The sequence below is a fragment of the Apis florea genome, unplaced genomic scaffold (genome assembly GCF_048593485.1).
Source record: "Apis florea isolate Af1SG1 unplaced genomic scaffold, ASM4859348v1 contig_3803_pilon, whole genome shotgun sequence".
NCBI classification, from domain to species: Eukaryota; Metazoa; Arthropoda; class Insecta; order Hymenoptera; family Apidae; genus Apis; species Apis florea.
The window spans coordinates 2181751-2198799 of NW_028256864.1; the positions used below are offsets into that span (position 1 = coordinate 2181751).

At 34.1% G+C, this 17049-nt stretch overlaps 2 protein-coding genes across 4 annotated transcripts in view; one reads left to right on the forward strand and one right to left on the reverse strand.

Annotated features, from left to right (window-relative positions):
• Nucleotides 1-17049, reverse strand: part of LOC100863240 (temperature-induced paralytic E) — an 86198-nt gene that overhangs the window by 59409 nt on the left and 9740 nt on the right. The gene's annotated exons all lie outside the window — the stretch shown is intronic.
• Nucleotides 1465-16231, forward strand: Teh4 (tipE homolog 4 phospholipid transfer protein). The gene is made up of 6 exons (XM_031919536.2): nt 1465-1812; nt 4487-4903; nt 5981-6191; nt 9356-9810; nt 12486-12783; nt 15724-16231. The coding sequence occupies exons 2-6, from the start codon at nt 4761-4763 to the stop codon at nt 16000-16002; spliced, it is 1386 nt and encodes a 461-aa protein (XP_031775396.1). The 5' UTR covers nt 1465-1812; nt 4487-4760; the 3' UTR covers nt 16003-16231.

The following is a 17049-nucleotide window of genomic DNA, read 5'->3' on the forward strand; positions in this document are numbered from 1 at the left end:
TACGATGCTTCTTGCAACTCCTCGAAACTTGAACAAACTTTATGCTGCATTAAACTATTCAAACTGTGGTGAAATTATAACTCTCGCTGGTTAGCGAATTGTTTGGTGCATTATGCAATTACACCAGAGAGCGAGAAACTTACTAACTAGATGGAAATTATTGTTACAAGTCACGTGCAATAATTAAATTGCAATTACATTGCGAGACGCAATGTGTAAATATTCAAATTGTGTACGTTTTGTTACTGCGACATTGTTATTAATAATGAGAATGTAATACAATTGGACGTAAAATAATAAAATTATAATTTGCATAATTTTCTAATATTATTAAAATTTATCGACAAAATATATCAAAATTTATTTTATATTATATAATACTGGTTATTAAGCTATATAACTACTTACAAGATTTACTTCACACCTTCGTAAATTGATTCCCGTTAAATTTAAAGAAACACTAGAAAATACTCATTTGCGTAATATAAGATTTCTAAATATATATTTAAAAAAAAATAATAAATATATATAAAAATAAATTCTTCTAATTCAATATGGATCATATTCAGTAATAAAACTTTTAGTATGATGATTCATTAACTTCAACTTAATTAAATAACAATTTACAACAGCAGGTTAATTACACACAAAGAATTAGATAATGCAAAAAGATTCAATTTACTATTATCTATGCTCGATCTAAGAAACTTACTAAAATTGCTACACAATTAGCTTCTTTCAAATACTGGAAATTTACCTAATCATCTCCAACACAATTCTTAAGCACAAATGTATTAAAAAACATTCATGCAATCTCTAATTAATTTATCTAATTAATATTCGTGTATTTAAAAAGGAAAAAACAGTCATAGGCGATTATAATCTAATAAACAAAGTGTCATTAAAGCTATTATCTCAAAAAATTCGCAACATTGTGTAAAGACAAAATAACACCAAAGAAACCAATCAGCATAAAAACTTTATTATTACTGCTATTATCTAACAAATTACTTATTACAAATGAATCACTGAACAAAATTACTCTTCTTTCGAGAAACATTCGAAAAATATCTCTAAAACATACTCGATCTGATCCATTCCTAATTAATCAGTTTATCCACACGAAATCGTATGCAAACGTAGGAGAAACAATTCATTAAAAAACTCGTAATATTCGTCAAAACCTTTACTCGTGCCATAATCGAAATTAATTAACTTCCTGCCAAAACAAAAGCTTCAAAACCAACCACCATTCATCAACATTCTCGAATACGTACTCAAAATGTCAGCAAATCGACATATAATCCGCTTCCAATTAATCAGCTTATCCACACACGAAGTCTTACTTCGTTAAGGAGAAACAGTCGTTTCGAGGGTGGCTCTTCTGCGTATCGTTCTTCCACATCGGAGAGCCACCATAAACGCGGTGCGCAAACTCGGGTATGGGAGAGCTGGCCAGCCATACACTCGACGGGCAGACTTGTTTTCAAACAGTCATCCGGATTGCCTCGTGGTCGTTCGACGCTGACATACCGAACCGGAGACATTGTATGTCAACGCACCACGGGGAAAGAAGCAATGACATCGAGGAAGATGGATGGAAATGAGAATCCGGAATTCGGTGCATATCGTTATTGACCGATATATTTCGTCTCGATCTCTCGTGTCTGAAAGTGAGAAGATTTTTGCCCGCGAGCGAGCCGATATCGATAGATATCGAGGGATATCGCGCGATATCGCCGCGCGAGGGAACAATACGAGTGAATTTTGGTGGATTTCAAGTGGTATCGGTGATTTGCTGCCGAGGAGCAGGTAAAATTTACGTATGAATATAATAATAAGTGGAATTTTTTGTATTTAATTTAATTTTACCACGTTGTTTGATCGTGCTCGATGCAAATTATAATTGGAAACCCTGTTCTTGGTTTCTTGTTTAATATTGATACGTAGTTTGGACCTGGATATAGAGAAGTCAAGTCGATTTCTAAAAATAAAAAAAGAAATGGTATTCACTAGGACGTCCTCGACTGAATATGTGACATTTAAGTCTCAAAAGTCTCGATAGACTTAAAAGTAAACGATGAAACGTATATCGTGGACACGTTTTCATAGTAAATTGTGTTGTTGTAACACCGTTTAGAGAACGTATTTGCTGTCCCTAATAGTTTGTAGGATTCAAAGTTTATATTAATCGCGTGTTTGAATTTTCATGTATCTCATATCAATATAATAGACAAGTATAGAATACGATAGATATATAAAATAATTTCGTTTCTAAATTAACTCGTTAATATTAAATTCATTTTTAAATATCTTTCCCCGGATCGATGTGTAATGATATTTATTTGCATTACTTTTTTTTATCTGTATTGGATTAAAATTTTATTGCTATAATTATAATCAAAGTTCATCGCCGGTAATTTTCATCCAAGCGGATGCCTTCGATAAAAAAAGGAAAAGTTCAATTTTTCAACGCTTAAGAATAGATTTATTAGCTATTATACAATCTTACATCGATCTTTTTTTACACCTATCTATTTTTTATTTTAGAAAATATACAGCAAAATTAGCTCTATCGTGCTATCATTAGATTTTTGCATCTATACTTTGGAATCGAAAATCTCAAAGAGATAGATCATCGCATCACACGAATCATAAATATTCGCGTACACTGACAACGATTGGCCTTTTCAAATTCCCTTCGAAATCAACCTTAAGCATCGTCAGATCATGTTCGCGTGAGAATACTCAAGAAACCTTAGGATGCACAGTACAGTTTATCAGAGTTTGAAAGTTTCCATGAATCGATATGTATTATTTTCGAATGGCCGTTAAGCGATCGTCCCTTACGCTGTAATAGGATTACGAGTATCTAATTGCACGTCATCCGATGGAGTGCATCTGTTTACACTAACGCTGCACCTAATAAAGTTAAAATCCGGTAATTGCCTTAACAGCGTTAAATTTGATACGCCGGTAGTAGCGCCAAGTAAAAAAAAAAAAAAAAAAAAAAAGATCTCGAGATACGTAATTTGTCTAGGCAATAATTTTAGAATCATATAAATAAATAAATCCATAAAATCAATTCCTATTTCACAAACAAGCCGAGGAAAATTTCCACAACCTCCCCCAAAATCCATTTCTTTTTCCCTATCAATACGAATGTTTCCCTTCGTTTCACGAAAAATACGAACATTCGTGGAAACGGGCGTTCCTCACACACGCACACTTGTTCTTTCGAATCGATAATTTCCGAGATATTCTTTGATATTCACGAGGATTCGTAGGAACGATGAGTCGAAAATCGATTGGCCGAAAGGCTACGAGAGCATCGCGATATGATTCCTCAACGAGGGGACCACCGCGTGTAAAACGGAGAGCTTCCAAGCTAAATCGATAGAAAGTTTCAAGCTTGTGCGTTGTTCTACACTTTCGTCGAAATTTTACTTCAATTTTATTTATCCAACATGGCGAAGCGACCGATGATGTTTTTTCGCGTACGTGTTCGATCGTGCCGGACATTTATGTAAAATCAACCACCTTACATAACCGGAAAATCAATGCTCCACGCGACCTTTCATACTTGGAGTGATATCACTTAAACCGAGGACGAACTTCTTTTTTTATTTTATAGGAGCGTGCTTCGATCCAGGGGACACGAAGAAGATAGAGGATTCGAGTCGGTAGAATTTTTGTAGAATCGATAAATCGTGTTTCCGAGAAGAATATTCCTCGCTTGAGACACCTGTTGTGGAACGGGATCGAAGGCTTGGAAAATTCAAGAACCGAGGGAAACTTTCCTCGAGAATAATTCATGGAATATCCGGAATCGTAAATTAAATTACAGATCTCTCCATACCTTGTTTCTCGATCCTTTCGCGCGAAAGTAATTAACCGATAGATGGAAATAACCATCCGCCCTTTTGCGATTTAAAACGAGACAACTGACGAGGATAATGGGTCAATTTTCATGGGTTAATTGTAATAAATCTCTCCTCAATGATTGATGGATTAAGTGAATTTGTGAATATTTGTTTTAGAAGATGAGATGATTAAATTTGGGAAGTAGACTAAATGTATATTTCTTATATATATATCTAACGTGCATATTGTTGCGAAGTATTATTTTTTTTTTTTTAAATAAGAAAAAATATTGATCAAAAATCGTCATTTTATATTTCAGAGAGGAATAAAAGAAATAAAAATTGAAACGAAATAACGTTATCACTTACCAAGCTTTCTATTATATTTGTACAAGGAACATTAATCCATTCAATATTTTAACGCTAGAATAACCTACGACCTAATATAAATATCTATTTTACTGCATAAATAATTAAATTTCAATATTAATAATTCATATTCTCAAAAGAAGCTTGTTAAAGTACAAAAAAAAAAAAGAAAAAAATTTACATCTCTCTTAAGACGCATCAACAATCCGTATCGATCAACGTCACAACTGATATAGATTGCGTTTTCTTTCCAGGAAGCGAGTCTAAACAGACAGCCGTCATCGCCTCCTCAAAGACCGATCCCACGAACGAATCTCGATGAACTGTGGACGTTTTGTCGACGACGAAAAAACAGAGAATTGGCCCCTGTCGAAGAGAGAACGATTCGTGACGAGCGAGCCGAGAAATCGTCGGGCTTGAAACGGGTCCAAACTTGACGAGAGAAGAGACTTGGGTTAATTCGTTCAGAAATTAGCGTTGGGAAGAGGAAGGGTGGAAAGTGGCAGGTGTCCGATTGGTTGGCTCGCGATGGGTCGAAAGCATAAACGCCGGCTGATACCGGAACAGGATCGCAGGATATGCGGGAGTATCTGCTTCTGTCAGTTCACCATTGTGATCAGTTGTGTCGCGTTGGTTTATCTAAGCGTGGCGATCTATATGCCGTCCCACAGGTAAACGGACAAGGCTTTGCATCGATTAATTGGCCAAGGCCGATAGTAATTAAGTTACGACTTTGTCCGGCCTCAATTTCCACGGGAAATCTATAACTCGCGCTCTATGATCCCGAGCTCTTTTAACCCTCGAAGTGGAAGCGGGAAATTCTTGTGTCGAAGTGAATTATGATTTTAGAAAATGTCGAATCTCGAATTTATTCATGTTGTTATTCAAGAATTAGAAGAAATTAATAAAAGAAGATCGATTCTCTTATTTTTCTTTTTTCCTTTTTTTATTATTTCCGTTCCAGTAACGTGTATCTATTGTCGGTGCAATATCTATCCAAGATGTTGCAATTTTTATTCTAATTGCTCAATTACCACGCTATTTATTTCACAACTGATAATTTGAGTTTATTATTTTGCGAATCGTTAAAGTAAAAACGAGATAAGATAAAAAGAAAAAGAGTAGAGTGAGTATTAAAACTAAAGTTGTATTACAGATATCCCGATGATAGCACGAAAAAAAGAAATATTCGCGTGTATTTATAATTGAACAAATCCATACCACACTGGTAATTTCTCCTTTTTCCGTTATTCCTCGAAAGCCACCAAAGGATAATGTCAATAATTTAAAAGATTAATCGCAATAATTTGCTAATACACATGGACACACCATGGCCGATGTAATTTGCCAGGGCAATTCGTTACAACGCGATAATCTAACGATAAATCTTCGCAATTCGAGGAACGTTCGATCACGATCATTCGTGTAATATCATTCAACGCATAGGTCAAAGTTGAGGTTTTACATTGCAAAATGCCTCCTCTTAATCTTCTCTACCCGTTATGAATCATATATTACGTGATCGATCCGCTACACATTTCCTATATCTATTTTCGATGTTCGGTCGCAAAAAAAAAAAAAAAAAAAAAAAGAAAAAAAAATATCTTTCGAAACTACGTACGTCGGATATTAACGCGATATCAACAAATTCATCGGCGTGAGGGAGTATCCCTCGCGCGGCCGTCATGCAAAATTCAAAACCACTCCCAGGCGAAAATATTAACGACGGGGGCTCAATTAATTTCCAGAGCTTTTCACGCGGGGATCGATCCCGATCCGGTCATGTGCCAAACCGTTAACACCACCTTAACTAATAATTGCGGTTGGGCGAGTTGCGGGGAGTGGTGCTTGACAAGAACCACAGGATTCTGCCCTCAGATCCACGCGACCGTAAGAAGGAATGGGACAGACATCGTTTTCGAAAATTGCACGAAATTCAGCAGCATATCTTGCCCGCAGGTCAGTCACTGGATACCTCGATTTTTGATTTCTCGTTGGTGAATTTTTTATATATATATATAAAATTTCAATATACAATTTTATCGAAATATTGTTTTTTTATATATCGGCCGGAAATCGACGAGAAATCGATGATAGATTTAAACTAATAGGATGGAATAGCGTGTAAGGGGAATAAGAGCGTATACGGTCAGACACGTTTTACGACCAGTTCACATGCTCCTTTAATTCACATGCGCCCCACGTTATAAACTGCTTTGCGATAAAAAAGTTATTCCGATAAAACGCATATCAAACTTTACATTTATGCAGTTAAATGGTCAATATCTCGTTACATCCACGACAACCTTATATTAATATAATTTAATTATATTAATGTATAAGAAAATGTATATTTACAAGTTTAATTTTCTTATTATAATGGAATAGAACGAGCCAAAGAGTTTTAAGGAATTGTAAGAAACTCATTTTAATCTTTGTTATACAAATATAAATTTTTAATTCTACAAAGTGTACGATATAAAAAATGAAAATTTAATTTTTAGTTACATTCTCATTATTTGAATTATCGAACATTTTTTTTTTTATAATAAGCGGATAGACTGTGTTCAATCAAGTTTACTTAGAGTTATCAAAATTGAGACAAAAGTGAGAAAGGCTAAAACACGTTTTTCTATATCCTCCAAACGTTCTTTAAATTTTTCACACATCGATCTTCCCGTTTCGTCCAAGCATCTCTCCGCGTAATAATCTTCCCGAATTCCTCTTACTAGTAAGTGTAACACGCCTCGAACGAGCAAATAGTTCCATCTCTCTGGAGAGATGCGGCGCGGAATAAATTGATCTGAATAACGTTCTCCCAGAACTGTGCTTCCCGCAGCATCGTGCTGAAGAATAAATTTTACGGATCGGCAGAAAATTGCTAAGATCCCAACAATTTTCCATTATTATATCTATGACTATGAACTATGAAATAGGTGTGTCTGAGCGTTTTTTTTTTCTTTTTTTCTGTTCTAAAAATATCCTTTCCCCCCGCCGAACAAATAAGGCCACGAGGCTTTACTCTCAACGTGCTCTTTCTCCCGTTTCAGTATTAGCTCCGCTCGCGAAGTAATTAGAGAAATTGCAATCTCGTTATTTCCCGCGCGTCGAACGCGTTGGCTTCAGACCTCCATTTTCTTCGTTTGTTCCGCGGCCAACAATACCAACCGGAAGTGATCAAATGCACGCGATAAAAGGTTCGAACGAACGCCATCCGCGAAGATCACCGTTATCGACGATGGACTCGACTTTTTCAGAATTTTATTCCCATCGTTGTCAACTTCAAAGTCCATTTCTCTCGCCCACTTGTCGTTTTTTTTCCTTTTTTCTTTTTTCTTTTTCCCCTTCTTTATCGTTCGAATTGGTGTTCGTTCGACGATCGTTTTCGCCACCGTGAAAATTTCTCGGATCTTTCGCGCGTTTCTCTCGCCGAGAAAATCGATGGAACAGCTCGCACAAAGGGCAGCCGCGTCTTTAATTAATCCGAGTACAAGTAGTTCGATGAACGTTGCTCTAATGGAATTAACGGGGGGAAAAAATCTGATTACACCAGTGAGAGGAGAGATGGAGAGCGTTTTAACCCTCTCGTGCCATTTTATGACCCGGAATTTTCGTTACCACGCACGATGGACGGTGCAAAAGAGTGATTTTGTATGCGAAAGTGAATCGAAAAGGAGGATACAACAATCTTCCGAGAAGAATCGGATAATATCATAAGAAATTAATTCTATTGATTCGTTTAAAAAATAAACGAAAAATTTCGAGAAAATTGAATTCTAATAATTCACAAGGCAATTCAATACTTTACTACTGTTCCTTGATATTGTTTTTTTGATATATTCAACAAAGATTTTTCAACGAAATTTTATTCTTCTTTCGATTTCATTGTAATATAATTCTGAAATATTTTGTGAAAAAAGAAAATAGATAAAAAGAGTTAAACGTGAATAGGGGCGCGTTCTAAAAAGATTATCCGCATTTGTAAAAAAAGTGCAAAAAGAGAGAATGGCATCGAGTACAGATGACTGATTGTATTTGATGTGAAAATGTTCGTTGTTCGGAATTTTTTTGACGGAAGTAAACGCGAACAATATTTCCAAGAATTAAAATCATTGCCCATTAAATAGCCGATAGTCAGCAGACAAAAGTATCGATTTATTCATATTGTTAAAACTGTATTTTGCGAATTCTACAACTGTTACAAATCAGAGAAATATCTATAACAACACACTTGATAATTAGAAATTGACAAATACGATCGTTGAAAAATTAATAAAATTCAAGAATCCAATTGCATTATGTAAATCTGTATAGAGATGAGAAAATGAAAGAAAGAATTTGGATTGAAATTTTAAAATTTGTTTGTAAAAATGGTTTTCGTGCTGCAAACGCGTTGTTTTGCTGTTAAATGGATGATAAAGCTGTAAATACGTCGATGCTGATCTAAATTAATATAATGAAATACTAATGTAATGAACACAGATAGGCGAACCAATTGCTTCGATGCGCTAACTTGGTTATCCAATACGTAACGCTTTCACGATCGGCTTCGTCTTGAATTACTTTCTAATGGCGTATCCTACTCGCCTGCCACACCTTTTATCGATCATCTCTCACGCATCGTGATTCAAAATAAAACCGTTTTTCGCGGATTTGTTTGAATTTTTTGTTCGCAACGATGCAGAAAATTTTTACTTTTATAAACATCGTGATCCGAAGATCGAACATTTTTTCACGAATTCCTATGAATTTTTGTAAAGTAAGTGTGAACAAAAGAGGGAAAAAAAAGAAGAAATTGAATTTTTTATTATTCTATAATGGAAGCTAAGAATTATGAAGTTGAAAATTTGATTTTTTCATTTATCCAAGAGCTTATATGAAACGTGACAATGGTAATGAAGCTAATATAGAATTAGATATATATATATACATCAATCATAAAATTTCTATCCAAAAGAAACACACGTCAAATGGAGGAATATAAATGACACCCGAGTGAGTTTCTTCTGCGTGAGAATGAAGAGAAGTGATCGCGTGACTTTTCTAACCTAAAACGAAATTTTGACGTGATATAATTCGAATCATTGAAACCAAAGCAACTCCCTTTTTTAATCTCTTTTCAGGTGAACACGGCTTCTCTTAAAAAATACAATTGCAACAACGGCAGTGAATGCAGCGTGCTTTCCGGCTTATTTAACTGCAGCCTTGGCCACTGCATAAACATAAGCGAGTTGATGTTGTGCCATTACAAGGCTGATGGCATTGTCGTGGACAGCGAGAAGGACAACATGAAACTGAACGGCTTCTTCAGCTGTCACAACTCGAGATGCACGAAAATCAAGAGCCCGTTCAGCTGCGATCGTTATTGTCCCGATATCGTCACGTCGGATGTGAACGTGTTCCTTATGCAGGATGACAACATCGTCACAGCGAAATGCGAACGCGGCCTGGCGCTGAACAAAGCGAATGGAAATCTGCCTGGCGTCAGGTTAGCCACGCCTGACCAATTTTGGGAGGATCGAAACGGGAGCATTATTGTTAGCTGTTTGGCGGTGGACAAGAAGATGAACGACTTAAGGTGAGTGTTAGTCGAGGATTATTAATAATTATGCAAATAGTTGAAATTTTATTCGACATGAATTTTGTTTGAATTTGATAAAACGTTAAACTTGTGATTATTAATTCTTATTAGTAGTCGAAGTTTTATTTCGGTTTCCATAATTTTTAAATCAAATTTGAACATCTTTAAAAAAAAAAAAAAACAAATTTGTTGCTAATGAAAAGGATTAATATTTTTGAAATTAAACTATTTGAGAAATTGAAGTGTAATTATTATAAAAATAAGAGTAGATTGTTGTTGCAAAGTAAATTTTAATTGGTCTTCGATGTAAAAAATAAATAAATAGCTGTTCGTGAATAAAATTTAAAATATGATGAAGTTAATTCTGGGAAGTATCTTTTGTTGAATATTTTATAAATCTTTCCTTTCATTTACATGTTTTCATTCTCTCTCTCTCTCTCTCTCTCTCTCTTTGCATTTCGTTCGGTATTTGAAAAACATTTTAATTTAATTAAATCCCAACCCATTAAAATTCATAATTAAAAATTTAACTTCTTATATATAAAAGCAAAGAGCAAATAGTTAAAATGACCACGATGACATAACTTCGAGTTCTAATAACAAGGAATTAAACTGTTGCATGCTGTCGTGCCAGTAGTTGAGTCGATACTACTTAATGACGCCATTTTATCGCGACAACCGAGATTTCGAATGCAAATCCGGCGAAAGGATTGTATATAGCGCTTTCAAGCAAGCTCGAGAGCTGTCTGACGACGTAATTAAGACGTGAGAGTGCAAACAGTCGCGCGTATGTGTTAAATATAATAGATTTAATTCAATATACGTCAACTTAAATAAGTGTTAAAATGATATAATTTTAAGAAAAAGTTTTACAATTCAATATAATGAGAAATGATATTAACTATCAAATTAAAAAAGTTTGAATAAATATCGAATGGGGACGAGCAAAAATCAAACGTAAACCTGACTTTTTTAATCAGGGAAGAAAAGAGTAAAAAATAAAAGTAGAAGAAAAAATATTTCTAATATTTTGTCTGAATGAATCTGATAACGAAGAAAACGACTCGAAGACTTTGATAATACTTCACGTCGTATTGAAATCAATGCTTGCAAATGGACAAAGTTCTTCTCGTGTATTTTGCACATTCCTTTCATATTTCTTTTTTCATATTTATGATTTCCAAGTTCTCAAAAAAAAAAAAAAAAATGAACGACGAGATAAGAGAAGAAAGTTTACAATGAATAAATGAGAAGCTGGATTCCACGTTTAATTCTATAAACCTGTACGATAATGTTCCAATGCTACCCTTTACGAAATCAATATTGGATTCCACCAACGTTCTTAGAATGATCTGCAAAGCCCCCGATTGAAAATTATTTGAGCGTGAAATAACGCATGTGCAAAAAAAGAGAATTATTCTTATAATTCATATTCGTTCGTGTTTGAATCGCATTCACTTTCATACACGATTCTATGCGAATTAATAAATTGAAATTCATGTTGAATTATATCATTGTATTCGATCTTTAATCGAAATCGAAAATTAAATGAAAAATTTTGGTCGATAAAGATCGGTTGAATACCAATTTTTCTCGAGCTTTGTCCCTCGCGAGCTTTATCGCGATAAACTATAAGATTAAAGGTTAATTTATTCGAACAGAGCCTATTGCAATTCTCCTTTAATTGTACAATACAATTGTATCCCTACAAAATTTCTTTTACTTCTCACGGACACGTGGTGTACATGCATTTTCCTTCATAGGGTTTAGAAGACGCCAACGAGGGTATTTCCATGGCAACCATTGATCCTGCGGCTCTATCCCCCGATTCACTTCTATCTTCAAGTTTTTCTTCGCGTTTCTTTTATTTCGATATTTCCTCTCCTTTTACATCGATGAACGCCCACACGAGAGGGCGAAACGATCGACAAGCGGGGAAAAATTTTACAATGAAACATCCTATAAAAAATGGTCGTTTCGAGAAATGTGCACTCGCGATCGAGGAACACGAGATTTTTCTCGGAACGAATTTTATTCACGAAAGTAAGGTTTTATCGAAAAAGATAGGCAGGGATCCTCCTCGACAATTTGTTTTTAAAACGAAATGCGGCACGAGAATGAAAATGTTGCAACAATAATAACTTAAAGAAAAATATAAGATGGAAAATCGTAGGTAACATTGTTTTCTGATACGAACAATATATTATATTCTACAATGTTACAAGCATTCATATGCATGTATACGATGTATCCATTTATAAAAAATATCAATCGAGCTCACGTATAATAAATATCTGATAAAAATATGCTATTTGGATTCGTTCTTTGTTACATAAACGATAAAAAAAAATAATAAAATCGTCCAAGAAATAAGTACGCTTTATATTCAAGGATAATAAAGTTTTTTTTTTATATTCTTATTTACATTCCAATTCTCAAAAAAATTCTCTCTATCGAAAAAACTAGAAAACTTCTTCTTATAAAATATATGTAAAATAAGTTCTACGAGAATCTTTTTATTCCTATATAAAACATTATTCCTTTTACGATCAATCTTTCGTTTCGTAAATATTCATCAAAAATTTATCATTCTCGAAAGGATAGGACCCCGTTTTCTCGATATCTTAAATCTCGTTTCGTAGATCGTGTTTTTCTCTCTCTCTCTTTCGTAGGACACAGGACTGCGTGAACGGCACCTTGTTAAAGGAGATCCCATTACCTCAACCGACCATCAACTTCACGAGTTTTCTGAACATATACGAGAAGAGTTTGCAATATCCAGTGGATCCTACGAATATCTATGTACCTGCGCAACGATCCCTCACGATCTACAACAGTTCTCGCCTCTACATCAATTTCGAGGGTTGCGTCAATACCCTAAAAGGGGAATGTAAAGATTTCCTCGCCACTCACGGCCGAGATGGCGACAATCAGACGGCGCAGAGTAGATATCCCTGTTACTACAACAAGGTATCCCAATTCTTCTTTGAATTTCATTGTTTTGAAAGTTAAACTAATTTTTTTTTTTTGTATAATGTGTAATTTATTTAGATATATTCGCTTACAAAAGTTACAAGAGACAAATCGATACGAGTTTCTTTCTATCTTGTAATCTTTAATTAGTATTTATTGCATATATATTTAAAAAATAATTATATTGTTTATTTCTCTACGTTATTTTTAGTTATCAATCTATTCATCTCAGAGGATAAAAAAATATAAGATAAATTTGTCGTTTAATTTTTATCGGTAAATGTATTTAGATATTCCGTGAATATTTCTGCAATGTTAAATTAAGAACCTGTTGCTTCGAGCTACCATTTTTGCATGAGTTTCAATTTAAAAAGAGTGTTTCATAATTTACGTAATTTTCTGATTTATGAGAAAACTACAAGGAACAATTTCATAAAGAGATTTCTAATAATATTTTTGATATCTGTTATTAAAACGGAAAAAAAAAAAAAAATTGTATCATTTCTTGCCTTTACTTTAACTCTAAAACAAATATTATTTTAAGAAGCTTTATAAAGCTCGAAACAAAATATATCCAGTGTGCTCGTGGCGCTACAATAGATTAATTCCATTAGAAAAACAACTCGATGCTTTCATCTCCGTCTAATCAAATTTCGAACTTGATAATACCATTCGCTACGTTTCAAGTCGTTACATAACTTTCATAGAATGGATATAGAACGAAATGAAACTTTTAGTCGAGGGAAAAATTACGCAACTAGAATTACAATAAATTTTCTCGAAATTAAATTATCACTTTAGCATGCAACAACGAACAAAAATTACCACAATGAAAACGTCTTCTAATTTTTCTACGAATATATATATATACATGAAACTAGTTATGCAATGATTATTTTATTCGAAACAAGGCAGCAGGAGATTTAATGAACGATTCGAGTGAAATTCTGTTTTGCCCACCACTTTTGTATCTTTCATTTCTATTTTTTTTCAATGAAAAATACATTCCTTTGCCGCGTTCCTCGTTCGGTTTTCCTTAATTGAATCTTGAAATTATTCTCTGAAATGTCACGGCAATTTTTAACGATCGACTCTCTCGTTTGTTTTTCTTTTTTTTTTTTTTTTTTTTCGTGAATTAAATTACAGAATCCAACGAAGTGCAGTGCATTTAATTATTATTATTATTATTTTTGCACTAAATTTTCCCGTGATTCATGATTCGGAAAGCCTCGAATTTCGTGTGAAGATTCGTGAATATGCTGGACCTACCAGCATATATATTTTATTCATATCGTCTCGTGCGCGATTGCATCATTGAAAATGTTTCAAATGAAATATTTCAAACGTGATCGTTGCTGTTAAACTATTCGTCGATATATTTCGGGTGAATACATGATATAATGTGGAATAAATTATGGAAGATAATATTTGAAATATCCGAATATTGCGTGTAACATATAATAATTAATTAGCAATCGAAGATTGATGTATGAAATATGAATTCCAAGTTATAATATTTAATTATTGTTTTTCAAAGAATAATAATTTATTTCTTGATATTTTTCTACGAAATTTTTCTAATGTGAGAATGGAATATATATATATATATAAAAATTGGATCGTTGTACAATTTTTATTATTTATTCAAACATCTTAAAAATTCCACAAATCTAATGAAAGAGATTGTCCGTTGAAATTAAACTATATTTCACGTGGAATTCCTTTGAAAAAGATAGGGCGAATATAAAGAAACCAAAGTGACCGACAGAGAGAAAATTCTATGAGGAAGCTATTTCATTTTTCATTAAGTATTCGTTCCATTACTAACCTAGATCTTGAATTTCTTAAGAAGCTTTTCTCTCGGTATCTATGCCTTCGCATTCTTAAAACGTCATTGCAATGTTTTTAACATTCTTCCCAATAAAGGGACGTAGTCAAGTGCACGAAAGAAATCATAAATTATTGTATATCATTATACAATACTAATATACATATCAAAACAGACATAGTATAAAATAACTATGCACACATATGTATATACGTTTGAAATCAATAAATATAATTAGAGTGTAAATATCATTTGAATCTAGTTTATTGATATTGTCATCAAGATACAGTTTATTTACCATTGTGTAATTGACAAGAAAGATAAAAGAAAATAGCATACGATAAAAGAAAATAGATTTCTATCCAATAAAATATTTACGAAAGATAAGATAAGAATTTTCGGTGTTCAGCCCTCCATTTCTTTTCAAAAATTTGAAAGAGAATCGTAACGAAATAATAAAAATAGATCGCATGAAATCGTTTTCTATTTATTAACAGTCAGTCATCGAAGCAATTGCAATTATACAATTTGTTCCACAATAACTCGTATTACCTTGCAAAAATTTGAAGGATATCGTAGATAAGGATAAGCGAAGAATATGCGCGTTGTTTATTGCAAGTCACAAGCCATCACAAGGACGATTACTCAACGTTCATCCGCTATATCACTTCCAACTCCATTTGTCACAAAATAATTAAACAAAAATAATTAAGATGCGTAAAAGATTTTTCTAATTTTATCGTGCGCTCATTTTCAAAAAATTCAAAAAGGAGCAGCATCGCCAAGACTTTTCATTCCATTATAAAACAAATACAATTCTAATTTACACATCTCCAACTTTCCTCCAACTCTTTTCAAAATTGAAAAAATAAAATTCATAACCAAAACAAATTCTGGACACGCATTGATTAACAATCACGAATCCATCCTGAAATAATTTCTTCTCAGAATAACGTTAGAAATACAATTTTAAAGAAAATCTCTAATTTTCCCACAACGTATGCTTCCACATGTTGGAGAAGAAAATCATAACTGAGATCAGATGTGCGTCGTTTCCTCGGAGTATTCCCGATATTTCCCGCGCGACTTCTTAATGCCATTTGTTTCAGAATAACTCACTGCTAGTCGTGGCACGTTTCGACCTGAACAAAACGCGGACGGAATTGCTGATCGCCATCATCGTGCCGTCCGGCCTGTTCGTCATCAGCCTCACCACCCTGATCGTGATAACGCGATCGGTGCAGGTGGGCGACGACGCGAAGATGCGTTGCCGCTACTGCGTGGACAAGCAAGAGGTCGAGGGCGAGGACGAAGGGCTGGTCGAGGCAACACCCTCCTCGTCTCAAGGCCAGATGAACGAGAACGAGATCAAAAGCATGGCGCTTTAGCAGTTTAAGGCGTCTGGGGCGAGCACCGTGCTCCGTTACGAGAGGGTGCCATTGATCGACACGGACGAAGCCGAGGATTCTTTTTGAATCACGATGATTATCACGTCTCCCTTCGCGGGGACACGATGTGAGCTTGATGGAACAATTGTTTCTTGGCAATTGTTGAATTCGCTTGGTGGACGTCGTTTACGTCGGGGATGGAGTTTAATTGCAGTGAGTAATAAAAATGTTCGGGAAGCATATGGTTAAAAAACAAGGTGGAATAAATTTTTCTTTCGAGGTCGTTTGAGATCTGTTTGTCGGGGACAATTCTCGAAAATCTATCTAAACGAGAAAAAAGAAATTTGATTCTACGTTTTTTTCTTTTTTATACGTAGAATAAATTCATTTGAGATTCATTGAGAATTTTTCCCTGAATTGTTCACTGTATATATAAAACTGTTAAAAGCTGATTATTCTTTGTTGTTGTTGTTGTTTGTGGAACAATAAAAAGTGTATTCTTCTATGTGAAATTGACCGACATACGTGTATTTCTTTGTGTGAAATCGACTGATATGAAAAGAGACGAACTAAATCGTGCAGTTTTCGATTGTGCAAACGCTTCAGCTGTATCGCACTGTTTACGAACGAATTGATTGAACGCTTTTCGAAAAACGATCATCGACTCGATTAATCGCTATATAATACTTTTATAAAAATGTGAAATAATACAATTGACGATCAAAGATATCGTATTTTAAATCAAACTACATAAGAACAAAGGGTACAAGTGATTTAATTGTGATTGATAAAATTTTTTTAAACAGAAAGACTGATCTTTATTTATTTTTTTCTTTTCTTTTCTTCGATGAGCATAATCGTTTTTAATCCATCAGATTTTATTACGTGTCGAGACAAATCGAGCAAATCGGTCGAGTTGTTGAATTCGATTGGAATATTATCGATCAATTGGCGATTTGTAACATGCGTTCTCTTCGTGCAGTTTCCGTACGAGCGCACAATATATATGTGTTCGAAGTGAATATTTTATTGTTTTCGATATTATTC